The sequence below is a fragment of the Dendrobium catenatum genome, unplaced genomic scaffold (assembly GCF_001605985.2).
Source record: "Dendrobium catenatum unplaced genomic scaffold, ASM160598v2 fragScaff_scaffold_1416, whole genome shotgun sequence".
Taxonomy (NCBI): Eukaryota; Viridiplantae; Streptophyta; class Magnoliopsida; order Asparagales; family Orchidaceae; genus Dendrobium; species Dendrobium catenatum.
The window spans coordinates 468,138-493,363 of NW_021319878.1; the positions used below are offsets into that span (position 1 = coordinate 468,138).

At 31.8% G+C, this 25,226-nt stretch overlaps 3 protein-coding genes across 4 annotated transcripts in view; 1 reads left to right on the top strand and 2 right to left on the bottom strand.

The window, feature by feature from the left end:
• Positions 1-2,418: 2,418 nt before the first annotated feature.
• On the top strand, positions 2,419-7,180 carry LOC110092108 (uncharacterized protein At4g08330, chloroplastic). Its single transcript, XM_028699943.1, has 2 exons — positions 2,419-2,612; positions 6,726-7,180. Exons 1-2 carry the CDS (start codon positions 2,587-2,589, stop codon positions 7,063-7,065), a joined length of 366 nt encoding a protein of 121 aa, XP_028555776.1. The 5' UTR covers positions 2,419-2,586; the 3' UTR covers positions 7,066-7,180.
• A 4,252-nt stretch (positions 7,181-11,432) lies between these two features.
• LOC110092107 (syntaxin-124) lies at positions 11,433-13,169 on the bottom strand. Of its 2 annotated transcripts, XM_028699942.1 has the most exons (2): positions 12,192-13,169; positions 11,433-12,116 (listed from the first exon to the last, which is right to left on the bottom strand). In XM_028699942.1, coding segments are annotated over exons 1-2 (831 nt in total). In that variant the 5' UTR covers positions 13,022-13,169; the 3' UTR covers positions 11,433-12,115. The 2 variants fall into 2 exon arrangements, with proteins under 2 accessions (XP_028555775.1, XP_020672153.1); XM_020816494.2 differs by having other exon boundaries at positions 11,433-13,169.
• A 1,628-nt stretch (positions 13,170-14,797) lies between these two features.
• The window catches only part of LOC110092092 (ABC transporter A family member 2-like), a 30,881-nt gene continuing 20,452 nt past the window's right edge, over positions 14,798-25,226 (bottom strand). Inside the window, exons 4-17 of the mRNA XM_020816469.2 lie at positions 20,696-20,927; positions 19,755-19,924; positions 19,463-19,648; positions 19,257-19,352; positions 18,971-19,171; positions 18,510-18,890; positions 18,324-18,441; positions 18,173-18,249; positions 17,992-18,081; positions 17,677-17,820; positions 16,027-16,326; positions 15,871-15,951; positions 15,464-15,640; positions 14,798-15,136 (exon numbers count right to left, since the gene is read on the bottom strand). Of these exons, the coding sequence (XP_020672128.2) occupies positions 14,882-15,136; positions 15,464-15,640; positions 15,871-15,951; positions 16,027-16,326; positions 17,677-17,820; positions 17,992-18,081; positions 18,173-18,249; positions 18,324-18,441; positions 18,510-18,890; positions 18,971-19,171; positions 19,257-19,352; positions 19,463-19,648; positions 19,755-19,924; positions 20,696-20,927 (2,508 nt within the window). The 3' untranslated portion in view covers positions 14,798-14,881. The remainder of the gene's footprint in view (positions 15,137-15,463; positions 15,641-15,870; positions 15,952-16,026; positions 16,327-17,676; positions 17,821-17,991; positions 18,082-18,172; positions 18,250-18,323; positions 18,442-18,509; positions 18,891-18,970; positions 19,172-19,256; positions 19,353-19,462; positions 19,649-19,754; positions 19,925-20,695; positions 20,928-25,226) is intronic.

A 25,226-nucleotide genomic window follows, 5' to 3' on the forward strand; every position in this document is an offset into this window, starting at 1 on the left:
AAAATTAAGAATGATCATATTACAATAGTCAATGTGAGGTTGAAATCTAGTGATGAATCGGATGGAAGTCCAATGATGTTCGGTGGTCGGGTAGAAATCTTGCATCAATTGGCAGTTTGGTCGAAGTCCAGCATTAGTTGGTGTCTGTGCGGAAGTATGGCGTCAGTTGGCCGACGGGTGGAAGTTCGGCATCAATCGGTGGCCGTGCTGAAGCCCGATGTGAGTTGGCATCTAGGTGAAAGTCTAACAACAATCAAGGGCTGAGCGGAAGTCCAACAATGATCGATGAGGAGTTTGATGGCAAGAGAGTTCTCTTACTTTTCTTCTTTGCTTGGGTCCCCCCACCATGATAAAATGTGGGGTCTATTTATAATTTTATGATAGTGGCATGACCAATAAATAAGGAGCAGATCAAGGGCAAGCTTAGAATTAGGGGTGTCAATTCGGGTCAGCGGGTCGGGTTCGGGTCGAACCCAGAACTGACCCGGCACTGTTCGGGTCAACCTGAACCCGACCCGTTTTTAAAAACGGGTCAGGTTTCCATACCCGAACCCGACCTGATTCGGGTTCGGGTCAACCTGACCCGACACGAATGACCTGAATTTGAGCTAAAATTGCTAAATTTCTGGTCAAAATTGGGTCAATATTCGATTTCGGGTAAAAATCGGTCAAAAACGGGTCAATCTCGAGTTTTCATGTCAAATATGAGTTTTCGTGTCACTTTCGGGTCAATTTCGGATTGATGGGTCAACCCGAACCCGACCCAATTTTTAAAACGGGTTGATTTGTTCAACCCGAACCCGAGTCGTTTCGGGTTCGGGTTGACCCGAACCCGACCCGTTTCGGGTTCGGGTTGACCCAAACCCATATTTTTCCTGGTCGGGTTCGGATCGTGTCAAAAATTGACACCCCCACTTAGAAATGGTTTGAATGGACGATCGATATTAATCCCCTTGATCGTGCACTGTTTACTGGACATTTAAATGTCTTAATTATATCATAATTAAGCGATCTTGGGCTCGTTAGATTCGTTTCGCCAAGCCGCTCGATTAGACTATAAGCATGTCACATTTGAAAATCGTTTGGTCATCCAATTTATGATTTGAAATTTCTAAATGCACTTCGGGTCTTTGATTTGGACCCATTTAGGCTCAAATTGAGTCGAATTTAGTGTCGTTGGATTAATCTTTTCGAGACATTAAGTTCGAATGCAAGTTTGCTGAAAATCGAAGTTTGAATTATCCCAAAATTAATTTTGGAAGTTTCCAACTTAAATTTCCTCGAGATCCGTGCTTGATCTAGATAATTTATTGATGATATATCAATGATATTTGAATGATGTTGTATGATATGCTTATTTGAATCTTATTTAAACATATATGAAATTGATTCAAAAACATTTGAAATTTATTTTACATACATAAATATTCAAAGCATGTCACGATATTTATGAATAATGTTATAATAATGTTTGATGATGTTCAAGCTTGATTCAAAAAGGTTTGAACATATGTGAAATTGATTCTACACTTGTAGCATATGAAGGAGAAACTAACAAAAAAAAAAAAAAAAAAAAAAACCAAGATGATTAAAGTGATATAGAATTTTTATTCAAAAAATAAATCATTTATAATTATTTTGAAGATGTTGATGATATACAAATAGTAAATAATTTTTTATTAATTAATTAATATATCTAAAAAAATCATCATAAAAAGTAGGTTGGGACATTCAGTCATCAAATTTTTTTAACTAAAGATTTCAAAAAAGTTTTTTTTTTTTTAGTACTTGAAATCAAAGAAGAATTGATCCCTCAAGAGAAGGAACTTTTATTTGGTCCTACATTCGGCCACCAGTAGAATCGCGCCACGCGTTTTCACTATTTACTGCGCGCCCCAACAACCCGACCCGGAATGGACCCAGGATGGCTCGGTATTTCTCGATTTTGCTAGGTATTGCTCGATATTGCTCTGTATTGCTAGGTATTGGTCAATTTTGCTTGGCAATAACCAATTTCGAGCAAATACCGAGTAATACCGAGCAATACCGAGTTGTACCGAGTTTTTCTAGGTATTACTCAGTACAACTCGGTATTACTCAGTATTGATCTTCACAGAGCGGTATTTCTCGTTATTGCCAAGCAATACCTAACAATACCGAGCAATACCGAGCAAATACCGAGTAATACCTCGCAATACGCGAACATAGCATTCCTGGGTTCCAGTCCAGGTCAAGTCGTCGAGCCGCACGATAAAGAGTAAGAGCACGTGGCGACATGTTATTGGCGGCCGAACGTAGCTCTACGTCCGATCAAAGGACGTAATAATTGTTCCAAGAGAGAGAGAGAGAGAATTGACCATGTGACCATGTATATATATCCGACCGTTGAAAAAAGTCTTTTTCAACGAACGGAAGGGATCAAGAGAAAAAAGAGCTGAACTTTTCCGTTGTCGTCAAGTTTCTACAATTTCTCCATAAAAAAATATTATCTTTTTCTTTCAACACTGTCTTCCCTTCAACGATGAATCTGTAATCGTCTTCCCTCGATGATTACAACCGATCAAAATCGGGTCTTTGTATTAAAGGATGCCCAGCGGGGACGTCGCTTATAGGTATACTCGATTGCTTTTCCTGGATTTTTTGAACAGTTTTTTCCGTATTTTTCGTTCTCGATTACGTTTTAATTTGATCGAGATTCAGTTCTTTTGATCCCGTTTATTCATTCGAATTAATTAAAGTTATCTTTGGTGGAATGTAGGATGTGCAATGCTTTGTATTCATTGTTTTAGCATTCATATTGGTGATTAGGGTAATTCCAATTTAATCCTCTACAAATTGGGGCTGTTTAGGGTCTTATCTAAGGCAGGATTTAAGCAAGATTTTGCTTGCAAAGTTGTTGGGATTTTAAATCTTACTGCTTTGATAAGTCTAGTTTCAAACTAGTTTTTGGTTGAACCTGCGATCTGTTAGATCTCACAATTCACAGGATTTATCGGATTTTGAGGATTTGTCTTCTCACAAATCTTAGATAATGATACGAACAGCTAAAAAATTTATCAAGATTTAGTAATATCTTGCCAAAAAATTTTCAGGTTTTAATCCTCTGTGTTTTCTCAAACTATTTACTGAATCCTGCTTGTTGTCAAACAACCCGGAAAATCTAGAATTTTCTGGCATATGCCTTTTATATTTAGCTTTGTTATTGGATTAGAAGGAAAATGATGGTCTGCTTTCTTTTTTTAGAAAAAAAAAAACAAATTTTATACAGCATATTTTGATGATCTCTAAGTAGGGCTGCAAAAGAACTAAGTGTTCGACGAGCTACTCGTTGCTCGGTTCGATTAAAGCTTGTTCGTGATTTTTAATTAATTAAACTAACAAACTTGAACATTTTTTTTTAAATACTTGATCCTTAGATAAACAAGCTTAAACAACAATGCGTTCGATTCATTTATGTTCACGAACAACATCATTTAAAGCAAAGGCGGATCCAGGGTGGGCAAAATTTTAGTTAATTAAAGTATTAAACAATATAAAGCTATTAAATTTATAAGAGAAATTTTTTATCATTTATCTTCCAAAATAATATTGATTTTAGTAATATAAATTAGAGTATAATAATGTAAGTTATGTTGAACCTAGACTCTAACTTAGAGAAAAATAATAATGAATTAGTTAAACGTTATCTAACTTGAGAAAAAAGGGGCAATTAAACCATAAAGTATGCATGACAACTTGCATGTGAAAGCTTCAAAGAACCCACCACATATATCCATGGAAGAAAAGAATAAGAAAAAAATACAAAAAACAAAAATAAAAGCCATCATTTCCTAAAGTTACTTGTCTGCTACACAACCATCATTATGTGGGCTTCAAGAATTTTCCCCCGACCTCTGCTACACAACCATCCTTATGTGGGCTTCAAGAATTTGCCCCCGACCTCCCCTTGCCTTTCTTCAGGGAGGTGTAACAAATTAAGTTACGGGATAAATTTTGCATAAGGCAGATTGGGTTGAGAATAAGACACTACTCAAAGATTTTGCTCCCATTTTGCGAGGACTTTATGATCTGAGTTTTGGTTTCCTATAGGCTCAAGCCCCTATAATTAATTACCCCTCCTGATCATGAGAGAGAACTTTTGATTAAGGCTAGTCGTCGATGAATACATCGTATCTATAGATACGTGATATCCGGCATATAGTAGCAACAGGGGTTTGGGTATTTGGAAATTTGATATTTAAAATTAAAAATTTCACCATCTTGCACTTAAAGCAGATGGTGGGGGGAGTGATAATGAGATTGATCAAGATCTCATGGTTCTGTCGTCCCGGACCATCATGTTCCATGGTCTAAGGCAAATCCAAGGCAATACAAACCCAACTTATAAATCATAAGTCACTTATTTCTCCATTGGATAAAACTTACCTCCTACTTTATACGAACTAGAAAGCAAGTACCTTACATTTTTTGTAAGAGAAATATATCATTCAATGAGTATCTTCAACCATTTGGGCAAAATATTTTTTTTTAGAGGGGTCAAAATTCAAAATTTATCTTTTATACAGGGTTTTTTTTTTAGGTTGGGCATTTGTCCAGCTGTGGCTCTATGGGGATTCGCCCATGATTTAAAGCTTATGAACAAACTCGATTCATGTTCGATATAAAACTCATGAATAAGCTTGTTAAAAACTCGATTCATATTTGATTATAAAATTGATAAACAAACATAATATAAATATTTTATATTTATTATAAATAATGATATAATAATTATTAAAAAAAATTTAAATTAATCAAATATTATAATATTTATTAATTAAAATAAATCATACATATTTATTAAATCGATATTATATATTATTTAATTATAATTATTTTTATATTATAATATCATGATAAATTAAGAGAAATTAAAACTACCGCTTCTTGTTTTGAAAGGACAAAAAAATCTGTCGAAACCCCAACCCTCGTCTAATCATCCTCCCCGACTCCGACCTTCTTTCTTACCTATTATTTCTCCCTGCTCAAGTACCAAACTGATTTTTCTTTCCTCTTCGTTCTCCTAGATGCTACTCAAGCCCCGAACCCTCTTGTTTCTTCCCTCGTCGTTCTCCCTGACATCGCTCAAATTCGCTTAATTGAACTCTTACTTCATCTGATCATTTGCTATTCTTCTACTTTAAACATTAACCAAAGAAAAAATTAACATAACAAATAAAAAGATGCTTACAAATTTAGATTGCTTGTTTTTTTTTTTTACTATCAAATCGAATATGAACCAAATATGAACACCCATTAATTTAAACAAATCAAATTTGAACACAAACAAAAAAGCTCGAATTGAGCTCAAACAGAATTTGAACAAGCTGATAATAAATGAACTCAAACATGAATCTGCACATACTCGGCTCAGCTCAGTTCATTTGCAGCCTCATCTCTGAGTGTAAATAATGATGGAGTTAAGTCATTGATGGTTTGTCACATTTTATCCACATTAGAATTATCTTGTTGTATCACTTACCTCCTTTTGTTCATTCTTTATGGTTGGAGCTTCAAGAATTTGGAACATCTTCCTTTTATCTCTATGCTCATCAATTTAATTTGGTGAATTATGTAGCGGTTTGTCCGAAAGTAGGACTTAGCTGAAAAAGGATTTACTAAATTTTGTAAATCCAAGTTTAATACTCAAATAGGATACTGAATGATGTGGTAAATCTACTTTATTTGCTATAATTATTGCTAAAAGTTTTTTATAATGGTTAGTCTCATATCAGATCACATGTAATATTTTCCAACATTTAGTACGATCCACTAGAACTCAGAAAACCTATTGCCTAATTAGGTTAATTTTTTTTAGTAACTCTAATTATATATTTGTTATCATCAAAATTACCTCATCATACCATTGGCTTAATGGGTCAAAATTTACTATGATTAATCAATCCCAAATCCAAGCAATATATTTTCATGCTATGCGTGCTATTTTTGTTTAATTTCGCTGACTTTTTTTGTTCCTTCCATTCTTCTTTCTAAAATGACTTGTTTGTTGAACAATTCGAAACCTACATCATGTTACTCGGAAAAGTTATATTGAGATGCTATTTAAATGTACTTTTTTTTTGTGTTGCAGCATCCTCATATTCAAGAAAAATTATTCTGTGTAGATCCTGGACGGCATCCGGAGACCAACTAGAATGCTCCACGTCACTTTTTTGTTCGGTACCGGTGTTCGGTACCGCTCTGTACTGGGTGACGTGGCACGTTCTGATTGTTCTCCGGATCGTCGGGTGTCCGCTCAAAATAATTTCTCCAGATTCAAACATGGATATATCTTATGCTTGCTTTGTGATTTATTGCATCTGAATCATACTTGCTTTTGCAATTCCTATATATGTTTTTCTACATTTATTTATGAACTGATATTTAGATAAATAAACATCTCGGAGCTATATGTTTTATTCATTGGAGTATGATCATATAGGGTTTCTCCATGCCTTAGGATTATGATCTAAAGATCATATAACGTTTTTTGAACGTTTAAGAACTATCAGCTTGCTAAAATATATTGATCAGGATGAGTTTTATAGCAACTAAATTTTCTTTGTAATGGGTGCAATATTATACTTAATTGATTAATCATATATTGCACTCATTTTAAAGTGAATCATCCTCATAAAAAACTTTATGAACCTTTATAACCTTATTGTTTTGTATCATTAATGCAGCTGTGGTTCCTGTGGATATCCTTTGAATTTGACATCTTCTAAAGAAGTGGCATCTTCCCAAAGCTTTATTCATAAAAGATCTACTAAGAAAGATATGCTTTATTTTCCAATGGTAGATCTCAGTAGATTCACTCAGGTAGATGAGTTAAGTTGTTTCCCTTTCAGCCTGAGCTGTTACAAGTCAAAAATAAAACTACTCTGTCGCAAATGTGGAATTCATATAGGCTATGGATATGGTCAGTTTGGCGTTCTGTGTGGCTCAGATGTTGATAGTGTTCCATCTTCTTCTTGTAAAAAGTATATTATCAAGGTTAGAGCTATTCAACCTTCAGAGCAGTGATTTCTTTTCCAAATATGGACTCTAATTGTTTTTCAAATCTGTTTGATGACTCTTCATTCATCTAATCAGATGATTAATCACTTATAAAATGAAAATTTTCAGTGTTATGGAATCATTTCCTTCATTTTATTTCAATCTGCACCTAAGTAGCTTATTCATAGTTAATTATACTGAATTTTTTTATCAGAAGTATACTATCAAAGTTAGAGCTAGTCAACCATTAGAGCATTGATTTTCTTTTCCAATTATGGATTCTAATAGTTTTTCAAATCTGTTTGATGTCTCTTCATTTATCGAATGGGATGATTTATCACTCATAATGAGAAAATTTTCAGTGATATTGAATCTTTTTTTTTTCTTTTTCATCTAGTTCAATTTGTTTATTAACACCATTGTCTTTTTATTGTTTCTTCAACACCACATAAGATGACACCATCACTCAGTGTTATGTATTATTAATGGATGTCAACTAAATATAATTTTGTGGATTTTAAATCTTAGTGATGAAAACTTTTTTTTTTTTTTTTTTTTTCATTTTCATTACCTCCCTTCCAATTCCTTCAAACCAGACAGCCTTACAGAGGGGAATCTCCCTTCGGAGCCAGGCAGCATTGGGAAAATAACATAGCAATAACTTTGGCCTATTGCATTGACATTCAAGCAATTAATTAAGGAGTTGTTTATGATCACTTTTATTTTTTATTCTATTTTAGTTATATTTTGACATACCATAAAATAGATTTGATATCTTAAAATTATATTTTTTATTATTTATGCTGTGATCACCTGCAGTGGAAGTGGTCTCTAGTGATAGTAATGAAGATGGACGGCGGTAATAATTAGTTTTAATAACACTTAAAATATTTAAAATAGTTTTGATATATTTAAAAAAAAAAAAACTATCTCTATACTAGATATGCAACATGTTCCCTGGTGTATTCTTTTTGCTGATAATATTCTTCTTGTTCATAAGACTAAAGAGGGAGTTGAAGGTATGCTTGAATTATGGAGGTCACCTTAGAGTCTAAAGGTTTTCGTTTGAGTAAAATCTAAAACCGAATACATGGAGTGTAATTTTAGTAGTAATAGATCTAGTGGGCGGTTTGTGACTTTGAACGATCAAGTTATTAATAAGAGTACACGTTTTAGATATCTTGGGTCTATTGTTCAGAGTGATGGTGAAATAGATGGAGATATTATTAATAAAATTCAAGTTGGATTGATGAAGTGGAGGAATGCATCGGGTTGTTGTGTGATAGAAAAGTACCTCTCAAAGTTAAGGGAAAATTTTATAAGATTGTGGTTAGACCTGCAATACTTTATGACACAGAATGTTGGTGATGAGGACATCAACATGAGATTTCGATGCATCTGCCATCGGAGGAATCATAGATGGACGGCTACGATTCATAGCCTCTACCTATGATGCATTCATATATTTCTTTTATTATATTTCTGTTTTTACCATTGTACCCCTATGAGAGATCTATTTTATATTGTGCCCCTGAGGGCATCTTAGTCTTTGAGCTTCTTTTATTTTGGAGGCCTATATATTAAGGCCTTAGTCTTTGTATTAGGATGATGAATGATTAATAAAAAATTTCAGCTTTTGGTTTATTGTTTCCTTGTGAGCTCTTGGGAGAAGAGAGAACCCTAGAAGAGGGTCAAGGCAATACCTGACAGTCGCCGGAAGAGTCCGGGCTCTCGGTCTTCCCCTCCTCCCTTTCTTCTTTCCACCATTTTCATTTCATCAAGCCGCAGGCCACCTCCCTTTCAATCCCTTACCATCGGCCAACCAAAACACCTCCTCCATAGTTTGTCTACACACATCCTCTACCAATATCCGCCGGCCTCCTCTTCCCCATCACCTAAACCCACCGGCCTCCCCTCCCATCACCTATACTCAATGGCTTCCCCTCCCCCCTTAGCCGCCGGCCCCACCTCCTCCATAATTCCCCTGATTTCAAAATTCAAATTGCCTCTTCAATACCTTCCTAATTTATCTTATTATTAATTTGGAAATTTTCCTAATTTGAATTCAAATTGATTTGAATTTCAAATACTTTCCTAATTAATAAAACTATTTTTTAAGAAGCCCCCCAATTGATGCAAATCTGAAATTTATTCATATTTGAATTTCTCAATCAACAATCAATGCAAAGAACCACATACATTGAATGTGGACGCTCCCCTTTTCCCTCATTTAGCCGGCCCCCCTTCCCTCCCCTTCTCTAATTTATTTCGTTCTCTAATTAAGCCCTAGATTAGAGGATATTAATTACCTCTTCCCTCCTTTATTCCTCTTTGTTTGAAATTTGAAATTTGAAATTTTAAATCTCTCCCCATCCAAATCCAACCTAAAATCTGAAATTAAATTCAGATTTTGAAATTATCTCCCACCACCAACTTCCCCTAACCCAACTCCCCACTAGACCGTGATCTAGAGAGGAATTTCTGCCACATTAACACTGCTGTCCAGCCTCTTTTAATCCACGAAGTGCTGTCCCAAACCAACTCATGTGCTGTGCAGAAAACTTCAGCAAACTCCCTTGCTGTCCCAAAGTCCGGGAGCTTCCTTTTGCTGACAAGAAGTCTCCCACTATCCGTCAGCTTCTTCAGATCCGGGATTTCAGCAAGATTACCCAGCTAGTTTGCTGTTCGAGTAGTTTTTCATTGCTGTTCAGAGGATTCCAGCAAGCTTCCTTTGCTGTCCAACAATATTGAAGGCTTGAAGCTTCCCTGTGCTGTCCAGGAGTCTCCACACAGCGGCCGGCTTCTTCATATTCGGGTAAACTCTCTGTTGATAAAAAACCCTAGTGCCTATTGTCTTTTAGTGGCTTCTTTGTTATTGTGTAGATTGCTCTCCTGCTTAAGCCTATTTCAAAGAGTATGAGTGAGAGAAATTCAAGGTGAACTATCTATTTGTTAAGCGGTGGATTCTTATTAATGGCTCATAAGTGTAGAACAATTTTTTGATTATTTTAAATTGTATCTCTCATCTAATTGTAATTGCCCCTATTATAATATTGAAAATTGAGAAATCCTAGAATCTAACTTGGTGAAACATTGTTTTAAAATTAGCAAGCTAAACAACTTTTTATAATTTCCTAAGCAATTCCTGTTTCCATATATGTTTCACATCAGTTGGCCATTAAAAAAGAAGCATAATGTTAAGTGTTGTAGAGATTAGGATGCTCAGGTGGATTAGTGGCTTTACTCTTAGAGATAGGATACAAAATGAGCATATATGTGAAAAAGTTGGAGTAGCTCCAGTGGAAGATAAGATTATAGAGAGTCACCTTAGATGGTTTGGTCACATAAAACGATGACGTTCCGATGACCCAATTAGGAGAATAGATGTATTAGAATTAACATATGTTGAGAAATGTAGAGGTAGACCTAAAAATACTTGATTAGAAAATATTAGAAATGACATTTCTTTATCAGATCTAAATGAGAAATTGACTCTTAATCAAACACAATGGAGAAAAAGGATTAGCCGACCCCACGTAGTGGGATAAATGCTTGTCGTCATCATCGTCGTCTATACTATTGCTACCCCACCTTCTGGTTACTCCTTCCCAAGGAGTCTAGTGCCCTATTTTTAATTGGCTCTTCCTAGTTAGGAGACCTCATATCGCACAACTTTTAAATTTTGTCTCGATGCAACATTTGCTGTAGTGTAACTCTTCGTGCCTCTAAGATGATCTAAATTCATCTTATATTCTAGAATATGGTTCCTAACATATCCTCCTCTATGGAACCCATTTGTACTCTAGTGGGCTTCTCCAATGATCTGGGGTCACCTGTTGATGTAAATTATAAGCCCTATCACCCTTCAGTTATACTTGATCTCCATTGTAGTAGCTAAACCTATTTTAGAGTGACACGCGATATTCATTCATCCCCTCTTGATGTTGTATTTATGGTGGTGGCATTGCCGATAAATTTATGATGTTTTTGAAAATCGTCCAAAATGACGAATCCTGAATACACTAATTTACATTATAAGGTGCATTCCAAATACACCAATATTTTGAAAATCCCTATATTTGAAATATTTATACCCATTTTACTTGAACCAAATAGATTCTAAATGACATTCTAATTCCTTTTCACTACTAAGCTGAACCAATGCTGTACAAATGAAGCAATCGATTAAGAACCAAATGAAGAATAGATGCACATATGACATTACTAACAAAGCTTCAGAAGGTAGTGCTCTTTAGTTTAATGATGGAACAGGCTAAGACTTTATTTGGAATAACTTTTTTATTGCTTTTTAAAGTAATTTTTTTTGTATGAAAAATTTTAATTCAAGAAATTGAAAATTTCATACTAAAAAACTGTTTCATAAAGCAGTAAAAAAATTATTACAAACTAAGCCTAAGATCATATCCAATCGAACTGCATACCATTGTATGCAGTCCGTGAATCGTTGCATTGAAACTCCAAATCTCACGCCAAAATCGGTAGGTGAACAGTGCAACGCCAATATTGGCATCCGACTATTCACCTATGCAAAAAAAAAAAAGATTACCTTCACACTCTGCTTAGCTTCGCAGGAAGCATGCAAAACAGGAGAGAGATGGTTACCTTCGCAAAAGAAACGCGCGAAAAAAGAAAATTGGAGTTCCGTTGGAGATGAACTGCCGCATTTTGAAGTTTTATGTCATTTTAAAGTGGAAAATGGGATTTTCGGTTGGAGATGACCTAAAGCACAAATCATTATTGTGATAGAACCTAAAATCATATTCACCATTGTCTAAGAGATATAACCAATATTGATTGAAGTTACATTATCATCATCCTATGAATGAGTTGGCATTAGCCAACACCATGTTATTGATGTTATATGCAAACGACTTGCTTTTCTTTGAAAATATCAGTCTCTCTTCCTACTACATAATGAATGTCTTGCAAGCATTTTATAATTTAGAAAGAACATAACACTTCAACGCAGATGAATTCCCTCCACAAGCTCCCCTCTTCATAATCCAATGATCAAAAATAAAAAACCAGTCTCATCATCTTCCTCATCTCACATAGATCTAATGAAAGTAATAAGAACAGGCGTAAGAAGAATAAGAAGAAGCACAGTGCCAAGCAAGAAGGCAAGACAATACCATTTCCTTGAGCTCTTCTGATAAACCTTAGATTCCTGAAGCTCAACCGTGCCCCTCCTAACGAAAGAGCTCGCATGAGCAACATGGCTCTCAATATCATTAATCTGCATTCCCTGTGCTTCAACAACCACAGCCATGTCCAAGAACACCTGATGCAGGTCCATTAAACTCTTCTCTATCTCCTTCACAGCATCATGCCTTTCCTGAATTTCACTAAGGGCTTCCAAGATCTCACCTTTCCCCTGTTCCTGTATCGCCTTCTGCAAAAAGCTTTCACCTTTACCACTCGATATCAAAATCTCTATAGTTTCTTCATCCGGTTTCTCTCCTGTAACAGTATAATACCTTCTCCCCACCATTTCCTGATAATCAGCCGCAATCCGAGCTCGCAGGTTCTGGAATTCATCCATTAGATCCTTCAGCTTTTTCCCCAACCCAGCTACCACGGTAGTTCTGGTTCGATCTACAGAAGAGCCCGGCTCACAGCCAGGAATGTTTCGATTAGCTTTGTTGGCCCGGTCGAGGGATTCGAGCTTCTGTTTCACAGATTTGGCTCGCCGGAGAACTTGTTCTGTATCGGCATCCATTCGAGAACGGAGGGATTTCATCATTTTGGCGTTGTGGGCGGATTTGGTCTCTTCGTTCAGGTCTTGGAGGCGGCGGTAGAGTTGTTCGAGAGTTTTGATTTCTTCTTTGATGATTTCAATGTCTTGGAAGAATTTCTCGAGGTTTTTGGCGTTGCCGCCGCCGGCGTCGACGTCATCTATATGGATCTGTTGCTTCAGGTCCGTGTATTTCTTGAAGGAGCTGGAGGTGAAGAGGTCGTTCATGGTGGCCGGCGGCGGTGGGTGGATTGATAGGAGAGGAAAGATGAGATTAGTTTTGGAGTTTCCGGCGATTGGTAGGGGGAAGATGGAAGGAGGATTAAGCGGGAAGATGGATGGAGAAGGGAGAGTTTGTTTGCGAAAAAAATGGAGAAAAAGAGAGCTTTAAATGTCTTTGGTTTTTTTGAGATTGATGCAATAAATATTTACACTCATTTTAAAATAAATCAAAGGATTTAAAATATTAAATGTTCAATTAAAATTTAATAATAATGAGTCTAGGAAATTTTATTTTTTTCAAAATGAGCATAATATAAAATTTTAATTCATTATTTATAAATATAATTTATTTGAAAGTAAATTCAAATTTTTTTCCAAAAAAGGAATATTTTGAATAAAATTTAATTGTTATGAATTTCAAGATTGATAAATTTATTATATGATGAAAATAATTAATTATATTCCCCAAAAAAAAAAAAATTAATTATGTACTATCTTTTCTTTAAACCCTAAAAAACATATAGTTCAAAATAAAATGTTAATTTATTTAATTTATATTAAAATGACTATAATAAATAAATATATTTTTTTATTTTTTATTTTACATTGATGTAGTAGAGGGCTCTCCCTCTTGAGTCTTGAACATAAATCCGCTAAAAATTTTTTGCTAGAAATAAAAATTATAAAAATATTACTATTAATTAAAATAAGATAACATATTTTAAAATATTTATATAAAATATAATGACTCATAATAATATTATAAAAGCTGTAAATATAACAATTATTTTCATTATTTAAATAAGTGACTAATGCCTGGTAATAAATAAGTAGTTCATTTGAAGAATCTCATAAGAAAATATAAACAAAATTATATTAGGACACTCTTATTCTAGCATGATAAATAAATATATATATATATATATACTTTTTTAATTGGACACAATAGAGAAAAAATATTTACGTAACTGATCACATCTAGTGAGATAAAAGATTGATAATGCTAATATTATTGTTGTCGTTGTATGAATCTCAATAATAGCGGTAGAACAAGTGTATAAACTTATGATTCGTTTGGGACAACTTTTTGTGTTGCTTTATAAAGCAATTTTTTAGCATATATTTTTTTTAACTAAAAACTTTTATACTAAAAAATTAATGTAGAAAATAGTAAGAAAGCTATCCCAAATGAAACCTTAATCTCATTATTATACCATACAAATCTAATTCCATACACCACATACAAACATGACATAAACATCTCAACTAAGTTTTCGTTTAGGATAGCTTTTTTACTGCTTCTTAAAGCAGCTTTCTAGTACAAAAATTGTACTAGAAAATTGCTTTAAGAAGCAATAAAAAAACCGTCCCAAACGAAGCCTAAATTAGTCGATAAATAATAAATATCATGTTAGCTCACTTAAAACTTCATTCTCATTAGAGAAACACATCTTGCCTCATCTTGGTACTATGAGAAGGCCAATCTCAAAACCCATTAGACCTCATATTATATTTGCAAATAATTACTTCCAAAAAATAAAAATTCTAAGAAAACTTCATTAACATCATAAGGATATGCCAATGTGTAAGAGTTTATCATAAAAGTGAAATCCTTAGTAAACCAAAATTTCACACATTAGGCTGTAACATATCTTTGACAATTAGGTTGGTAAATGAATCAATAGCTTACTCTCAATAGGAAAAACAGAGACAATTTCATTCCTTACAACTATAAATAAGAATTACATGGATGGAGAACCAATTCTGTGCTGGGCTGAATGAATCTAAAACAAAAAACTTAAATTTTTTCTAAGTAAAAAATGTTGATGGATCCTTATTTCTTCGCAATAAATAATCAGTTCAAAATCATCTATTTAGAATTTGATTTGGGTGGATGACAAATCCAATCTTTGATGAAGATCCTCGCCGAGAATTTCTACTAGAAGTGAGATAATTTTCCGGAATTTTTACATTAGGTGGTATAGAGATTTCAGGTGAATGTCCTGAGATGCAGAGATTACCAGAATCATCCTGTTCCCAGTAGATTTCGACCATTAAACCTCTTGGATTATCTGTTGTATCTGTTCCAGGAATCCCCACAAACCTTGACCCTTTTGGTATCTGAAAGAAATAATAAACAGATATTGAAATTATCTAACCATATTGAGCATTTAGAAAGAATAATTAAGGTTTTGTTTGGGACGGCTTTCTTTCTGCTTCTTAAAGCAGCTTTCTAGTACTTGGAAGTAAATTTCTCATGCTGATTAGGAGTTTAATTTATGATAAATTATGTCCACAACTTGACAGCATAAAGCTGTTTTAAGAAGTAGTAAGAAAACCGTCCCAAACGAAGCCTAAATTGTACCATAATGAAATAATATAGTAAAGCCATTTCAATCCAAACATGATTCCAATGTGATGCGAGTAAATTATTTTAAAGCAAACTACCTGTATTGAAGGTCCAGATGATAAATTTAGCAAAACCATGCTCCCATCAACTGATGCGCTTTCTAACTCTGCCTGCTTTGCAATGTTCAAGAAAACCTCTTCAAGTGTAGTGAGACCAAGTTGAATGTCTGAGATTCCAAGCTCATCCTCTCTATCTTGAAGCTCAGCAAAGAAGTCCTGATTAAGAAATTTATGTAAACCAACTTTTTAGATTCCAATTCAGAACAAAGAATAATAATATATGCAGACAATCAGGATTTAGGCTTTGTTTGGGACGGTTTTCTTCGTGCTTCTTAAAGTATTTTTTTTAGTACAAAAATTAAAATTTTTGTTCTAAAAAACTGCTTTAAGAAGCTGTAAAAAAGCCATCCCAAACGAAGCCTTAATCCAAAACACATTTAACTTACCGTCAATAGCCTTTCTTTATCACGAGAAATGACAAATGTCAAAAATGATTTGTTTTCCTCTTTTGGCTCCACATCTAAATGCTGTCAAATGCAACTTTATGTCAGAGACTCTCATGATAGTAATTCACCATTGCCTTTGCTTAATTTGTGGCTTACATGTTTGAAGAAATGCTTCACAAGCTGAGCTTTACGCTCATGTGCAGCTTCCCATTCTGCATCAATAGGAGTACTTCCAATAAAACTAATATTAGCAATATAACCAGTTCCAAATCTTGACTTCAACCTTATAGAGGTTCCAATACACCTCAACCTTCCCTTTGCCATGATGGCAATGCGGTCACTCAATATGTCAGCTTCCTCCATAGAATGGGTTGTCAAGACAATAGCTCTTCCCTTCTTTGCATTTTCTATAATATCCCATACATGTCTTCTGCTGATAGGATCCATCCCAGTGGTCTGAAACAAACAAAATTTTGAATCAGTTAAGCATGAACTAGGAAAAAAGAGTAAGGAGCATCAGAAGAGTAGACATGTTTCCTGCAAATAAAAAACATCTATGATGAATTTTTGTAGGTAGCACAATTTTATAAAATTTAAAATTATTTCACAACAAAAGATGACAGAATCTGCCGTGGTTAATGGTTTTAGCTGGACAGTCAGCAAGTTCCATCATTCAGCATCTGTGGCGGATTGGATTTTTGAAAAACATAACCCTCTAGAAGTTGCTCAACTTACTTGAAGCAAACAGATTCAGTGTAAATAATGTTTTAATATGAAGAAACTTGCTTGCACCAAAAATGGTAATTATAGCATATCTCCTCAAAATGTCCTTTTTTTTGCATTACTAAAACAATTGCAGACAGGTAAACTAGTCAACCTTAGCATCTAAATGTTTTCATTTGAGTAGATCTAAAATCAAATATATGGAATATAATTTTAGTGTTAATCGATCTAGTGGGGGAATTGTGACTTTGGGTGATCAAGTCATTAAAAAGAGTACACATTTTAGATATCTTGGGTCTATTGTTTGGAGTGATAGTAAAATAGATGGATATATTATTAGTAAAATTTAAGTTGGATGGTTGAAGTGGAATGCATCGGGCTTGTTGTGTGATAGAAACGTGCCCCTCAAATTTAAGAGAAAATTATGTAAGATGGTTGTGAGACCTGCAATGCTTTATGACGCAGAATGTTGGCCATCAAAAGAGAAGCATAATTGCAGAGATGAGGATGCTCCGGTGGATGAGTGGCTTTACTCTTAAAGAAAGGATACGAAACATGCATATACACGAGAAGGTTGGAAAAGCTCCAGTGGAAGAGAAGATTAGAGAGAGTCGCCTTAGATGGTTTGGTCACATAAAACCGCGGGCTTCCGATGAACCGGTTAGGAGATTAGATGTATTAGATTTGACTTATGTTAAGAAAGGTAGAGGTAGACCTAAAAAGACTTGGTTATAAAATTTTATAAATGATATTTTTTTATTAGATTTAAATGGAATTGAACTCTTAACATGACACAATAAAAAAAAAATTGATTCATGTAACCGACCCCATGTAATGGGATAAATGGTTGATGTTGTTGCAGTTGTACTAAAAAATTGCAAATCTAATTGAGTTAAAAATTCATGCGTTGGAACTTCTAGAAAATCAAAATTTTTGGCAAAAAAAAATGATAACAGTTCATCATCAGAAAATAAACAAAGGAACAATCCACCTGGATAAAAGATATCAAAATGTTGAGAAAAAAGGCCGCAAAAAATGGTAATCACAATCATTACGTATATTAAAAACATTGCACTTTCTTACCGGCTCATCTAGGAAAACCATTTGTGGATCTCCAATCAGGGCTATCGCAAAGCTAAGCCGACGTTTCATACCTCCACTATAGCTTCCAGATCGTATATGAGAGGCACTAGTAAGGTTCACCTCAGCCAAAGACTTTTCACTTACCTGCATTTTCGCACTCAATTGATAAAAATGGGTGAAGTTATGTTAAACTATTAGACGTGGGAAGAAAATATGGTAATTCATGAAAACAGTATCTTGCAAATTGCTTTTTTAAACTCCCATTCAAAGTTCTGGAATCATCTCATACAAATGAATAAGCCATAAATCACCTACCGATTTGATAATTGAAGGATGTAAACCTTTAATGCTAGCAAAAAGATGCAGATGCTCTTCTGCTGTCAATGCATCCCACAAAGTGTCAAACTAATAAAGAAAAAATGCATATTGACAACTTAGTTTTCTGACACTTGTGAATAGAACTATATTAGTTTTCATGAATGAAAAGAATCTGAACCTGAGGACAAACACCAATCGTTCTTCGAATATTTGACATACCAACAGAACTTCGAATCGAATTTCCATAAATCAAAGCTGCAAGATGTAATGATTATTTATAAAACTTTTTTTAGCAAACAAAAAAGATATAGGAAATACAAGTCTCCTACCATCTCCATCAGTAACTGGAGTAATACCAATCAGACAATTAATAACTGTAGTTTTTCCAGCTCCATTGGGTCCTAGAAGGCAAAATAGCTGATCTTTTGCTATATTGACCCAAATACCCTGTAAAGAAAAAGCCAAGACTGAAAATTTATATTTGAAATGATATAAACACACAAAAGTTGCAATACCTTAACAGCATGATAAGGAGACCTCTTGCATTTACAACAACAAAGTTTAGTAGCTCCTGGGTACGTTTTTGCAAGGCCAAGTATTGTAACAGCTACATTCGGATCAACACTGTTATCAACTACTTGTTGTTTTATAGTTGTTTCTTCTACAAGAACATCCTCATCATCTGGAGAAACATACTCTATAGGTGGAATAGAGCTTGCACAACCGCATAGGTCACCTTCCACTCTAGTTCCACCTTTCCCAGTCCAGTATGAAGGCTTCATAAAGTAAAAAATTGATTTTCTAACACCATTTGAATCTGGAAGTATATTATCCAAATATATTGCCAAGGCAAACCACAAAAAGAATGTGGAGATAAGCCAATGAAAGATATTTTCCTGTAGAAAGCTGCTTATCAGTCCATACCTAAACGAAACCTGATGATGTAATAATCTGTAAATCTGGTAATGGAACTTACAATAGTCATTACACAGTTAGGTTCCTTATAAGTACAATAACCTCGCCGATGCCAACGAATCCCTGGATCTTCATGTGTGGCAGTCGCACTAACAAGTATATCAAGAGCTTTTGCAAGAAGATTGGGAGGAAATAAAGACCATATGAAACGATATAATTTGGAGTAGTTCTCAGCATATGGAAAACCAAATGTTGTCACAAGCTGCAAGAATAAAAAAAACTTATATATGTTTTGAATATCTACAAAGACATTTTAAAATTTAAAATAACTCGTTTGAGGATCTTACTTGTGTCAAAAAGCCTATTATGAATATCGAAAATCCAGCTGTAGTTGCTGATGATGACTTGTCTACAAAAGTTGATATCAAGAATGCAAAACTCAACTGTGAAGACAGCCAATGAATGAATAAACTCAATTCTTTACTTAAATACTATGAAATAAAAGATCAATATTAAGTTGGAACTAGAGGACCCTAATTTGTAACAGGATTACCATATTAAGTTGGAACATGAAGAATACAAGGATGAGGATTGCAAAGCTGTTGCGTAGGAAAAAGCTGAACTGAAACAACATCCCAAACAGTACCGTGGAAAGAGAAGCAATAAGCGTAAGAAAAGCTTCCCAGGTAAACCAAGACAACCAATAGGCAGATTCATAGAGACCCATAATGGACATAGCCTGCAATGTTCAACCAATGACTTTCATCATCAGCTGGATATTTTGAATGCAGATAAAACTCGTAGCAACATGGTTAGTATTGTGCAAGTTATATTAGTGCTACTACCTGACGAAGCTTAAGTTCCTTCTCTGTAACAAAAGAACTTGTTTGAATTACAAATCCAAACATGGCAACTGCAAGGAAAAACGTTGCTCCAGCTTCCCCAACAACAGAAAATGTTTCTGTAGCAGGGTGAGCAAATTCTTTGAATCCAACAACCCATTCAAAGCTGGGATCTGTTCATACATATATGGCAGCATTAGTGAAAAGTAAAGTTCAAATTTTGAAAAAGTTACAACATATCCATATAATAATCATCAGCTTTGCAACAACTATGATGGATTAGCTTGTTGAATCTTTGTTGGCAATCGTTGTAATTAAAAATTTACTTTTTTTTTACTGGTGTTACATTAGCAGGAATAAACAATATGTGCTTCTCGGTTTAATTTCTACAAAACCATAGCTTTTAAACATGATGAGATTTGAAATAATTCATAGTGCAATAAATTAAACCAAAATTCAAACCTTATAGTAGATTTAAGCTCACAAAACTTACGGAATTTAATATATTTTATGATAATAAAAATAAAAGTATAAATCACACTTAACTTAAGTGAAGATAGTAATTAAATACTATGAATATAAATTGTGAGTCTTGGTAAATGTCTTAGAAAAAGCAACAAATCTTCTAATACACTCACTTTCTTTCACAAGCAATAGCTTTCTTTTTTTTTTTAAAAAAGGATATCTAAACTTTTGACACTTCAACCATAAATAGATTCCAAAGAGTGTTCTTCTTTTCTAAAAAATTTAAATTAAATTTCCAATAAATACATTTATTTAACTGCTAATATTCCTTGATATTGATGATATACAATAACAAATTAACAACTGTCATACCCATATTCATCATTTCATTTCAATCATTTGCCTGGATATCCTGTTCATAATAATGGAGAATATAAGTAAAGAAATGAAGCAGACATCAAAGGGAAGAGCATTGGTACCTCCAAGCAAACTCCTTGCAATTTCACGCTCTGCAGCAACCTGAAGAGGAATTTGGAACTTGAATGTTGGATCCTCAGAGTTCCCTCTCTTCAACATAGAAGTGGAATTAGTCTGAAGACCATAACTTATAATCGTTGAGTTTTTCTCCACAAAGTGCAATGCACCAGGGCAACGCAAGGGATTACTTAACAGCCATTCATCAACTTCATCTGGATTTATGAAAGCCTTCACCTGCAAAGTTCAATAATATTACACTTTCACTGCCAATAAAGATACTGGCGAAAAATATTTCAAATAAGATGGCTTCCAAGTTTTGCCAAAAAATAGTAAAATAAATACTCCCATTCAAATATAACCATGCAAATAAGGGAAGCACAATTTCAGCCTCTTCAGTTCCTTTATAGTAAAAAATTGAAGTAAACCTTATTTTAAGAATGGTACAACATAGGTAATTCTAATCATTATGCTTGTTTCTCTACATTGCATAAAATACTTACAATAAAAGTCCATTATTTATAATTACTCTTTATTTGAACTAATTAAAATTGATTAAATGCTCAAGTAATCAGAGATTTATCAAACATAAACCAAGGCCTATATAATTATGTATAAATTTATTATGGCCCATAAACAATGAACCCAACTAGACCTCACAAACCCGACTAGCTTTATCTCATGCGTTCTTCACGTGAAAGCCCGATCAAACTCTCTCTTGCATGCTCCTGCATCTGCGCACGATCTTTGTCACCTATCTACATGATTCAAGTAACCACTTGAGACTATGACATCACAATATCTCCCCTCCCCTTCCTCTATAACAACCAAGCCCCTTTTTATCAAAAGTTCAAGTCACAAGCCCTCTCCCTAGTTTTATTTTCTCTCATGCTGCAAAGCCTCCACCAACATGCCCTCATCTTCTCCTCATTCCTCTTTCCTCAATCAAATGTTGTCATCCAAACCCTTCCCCCTTGCCTTTCTTCTTCATCAGGAGCCCTCTTTCCTCCTCTTTCCCTTCTTCCTCATTTATTCCTTCTAATGATTATCTACTATTTTGTTCTTATTAGATTATGTTAGGGTTGATTGTAATTAGATGTAGAATATTACATTGATTGTTTTGATGTTAGAGAAATTTTACTTAGAGATCTTAATGAAAAGTTTGATTTTTTATCTAAATTTTACTTAGGAGCATCTATAAGAGGTAAGTTGCTACTATGCTAATTAGTTTTACTTATTTACACAATAGAGAAAAATGATTCATGTAGCTCATCCCACGTAGTGAGATAAAGGGTTTATGTTGTTATTGTTGTTGTATTTATTGTTTAATGCTTATAAGAATGTGTGTATGTTTGATATAGGAGCTTGTATTATCTAGGGCTTTTGAGATAATAATCAGGTAGCATTATCTCCTTTTTCTTGGAAAATATGATTTCTAAGTGTAGCAACTCAAGTAAGGAATTGTTATTTATTACAGGATAAATATATACGTCTTTAGTAGGGGTGTAATCTGTGTTGCTTGTATTAGATTCATAAATATTTGATTAGACTATTTGTTATGCCTTTGTTCTATAGTAATTTATTATGCATATGCTTGTAAATATTTCTTTATACTCATAATAAAACAACTAGTTGCATAGATAATCTATTTCCTATGATAGAATATCAATTTTTTTCACATTACTTCTATTGATTTGATAATAATAATATAATATCTAATAAATTAATTACTTTTAAATTTTTTATTTCAAAATGTTGTTTATTTATTATGCATATGCTTGTAAATATTTCTTTATACTCATAATAAAACAACTAGTTGCATAGATAATCTATTTCCTATGATAGAATATCAATTTTTTTCACATTACTTCTATTGATTCGATAATAATAATATAATATCTAATAAATTAATTACTTTTAAATTTTTTATTTCAAAATGTTGTTTATGGAAGTTATGAAATTTTAGTACTTTTTATGGATAAATATTAAATAATAAATTATAATGCTAGCTTCACATTCATTATCAAGATTTAGAATTTTGTATCCATTATTTATATAAAAATTTATTTATTATACTATTTAATTATTTTTATAATTTGAAATTATAAAAATAACTTTAAATATGTAATATTTTAAAAACCATTGTAAATAAATTATATATTTTTTAATTTCAAGAATAATTAATTAATTAATTTCATTAAACTTTCAGCTTTTGAGATGTTTGTTATGAAAGTTACAAAATTTTAATAATTATTGAGCAATAAATATTAATTAATGAATTATACTTATAATTATAGAATTATATTATTATTAATGAATTGATAAAATTTTATTATTCTAATTTTTTTTAAAATCTATATTATTGACTTGCGTTTCTTTCTATATAAAATCCAAGTCATTTATTTAATTCTTATTATTTTAAATGTACAACATTTAAATTTATTATATTATAAATTAATTATATTTTAAATAATATCATAATTAATTAATTAGTTGTTTTAAAATTTCAATTTGAAATATCATATAAAATTTATGAAATTTTAATAGTTATTAATGAATGAATTATAATGCTAGTTTCACATTAATTATTGAGATTATGAACTTTGGATACATTAATTATCTAAAAATTTACATACTATTTAATTAATTTATAATTATTTTTTAATTTAAATTATGAAAAACACTTAAAATAATTGATTTTTAAAAACCATTGCATATAATTTATAGGCATTTTAAATTTCAAGAATATTTAATCTTATACTATTATTTAAATGACTTCCATATGAAATTCTAAGCATTTATTTTATTTTATTTCAATCTCAGTCATTCAAATTAATTTATTTCAAATTAATTTATTCTAAATAAATAACATTCATTATTAATTAACTAATTGCTTTAAATTTTAAATTTTTAAAATATCGATTATGAAAGTTACGAAACTTCAATAGTTATTAAATAACAAATATCAATTAATAAATGAAACATAATACTAGTATCACATTATTATTAACATCATAAACTTTCAATATATTAATTTAATATAAATTTATTATTACACATTTAAGTAATTTAATAATTATTTTATTTAAATTAGACAATCATAAATGATTTAAGCTATTAAATTCGATGAAAATGGCATTGAATTAATATTAATTTATTTTAATCCGTTGCATATAAATTATATTGTATGTGTTTTCTTCCCATCAGCAAATTCCATAATTCATTTAATTCTTTATTATTTAAATTTTAACCATTAAATTTATTCATTTTAAGTTAATTCTATTTTAAACATAAAGTCTAAATAACAAAGCATTTATAAGTTAATTAATTACTTTAAATTATCTATTTTTGTAATGTAAGTTATAAAAGTTACAAAATTTTAATTGTTATTAAAGAATAAATATTATTACTAAATTATAATGCTAGTTTCACTTTAAACTATCAAAATTCTAAACTTTTTACATATTAATCACATATAAATTATATATTTTTTAAAATATGTTGTATATAATTAATTATATGTATTTTAAAAAATAAGAATCTTTAATTTACACTACTACTATAAAAAATACTTGTATTTTTCTCATAATATAACAATTTATCATTTATTTAACTCTTATTATTTTAGATCTCAACCATTCAAATTAATTCATTTCAAATTCTATTATGGGTTAATAAATTAAAAATGAATTAAAAAAATTCATTTCAAATTAATTTGATTTTAAATAATAACATTTAAATAGTAAGTATTATTAGTCAATAATTATTTTAAATTATCAATTTTTTAAATGTCAATTGTGAAAGTTACAAAATTTTATTAATTAAGAAATAAATATTAATTAATGAATTATAATTCTAATTTCATATTAATTATCAAGATTATTAATTTTGTATTACATATTAATTTATTTATTATAAATTTAAATTAATTTTATAGTTATTTTTAAAAAATTTGAAATTAAAAAAATATACTTTAAATATTTAAAATCTATTGTGTTTATATATTATATTATATGATGCTTTTAAATTTTAATAATCAATTAATACAATTTATTAATTAATTATAATCGCTTAAAATTAATTATTTATTTATTTTCATATTTTTAGCATTTGAATGTTGGTTATGAAAGTTAAGAGATAAAATTAATAACGGGTTATATTTATAATTAGAAAATTTTATTATTAATTAACTAATTAAAATTTATATTTTTAAATTTTTTAATTTTATACAACAATATAAAAAATGACTTTATTTCTTCTCACATGAAATCACAAATTTATTTATTATCTATATTATTTAAATTCAAATATTTAAATTTTTTCATTTCAAATTTAAAATGTCAGTTGTGAAAGTAGAAAATTTCATTACTATTGAAAAATAAATGTTAATTATGAATTATAATTCTAGTGTTCAGTATAATTACTCAGATTAATGAATTTTGTATTACATATTATTTTATTTATTATAATTTTAATTTTTTATAGTTATTTTAAATGTTTACAAAATTTATAAATATATTTTAAATATTTAAATCT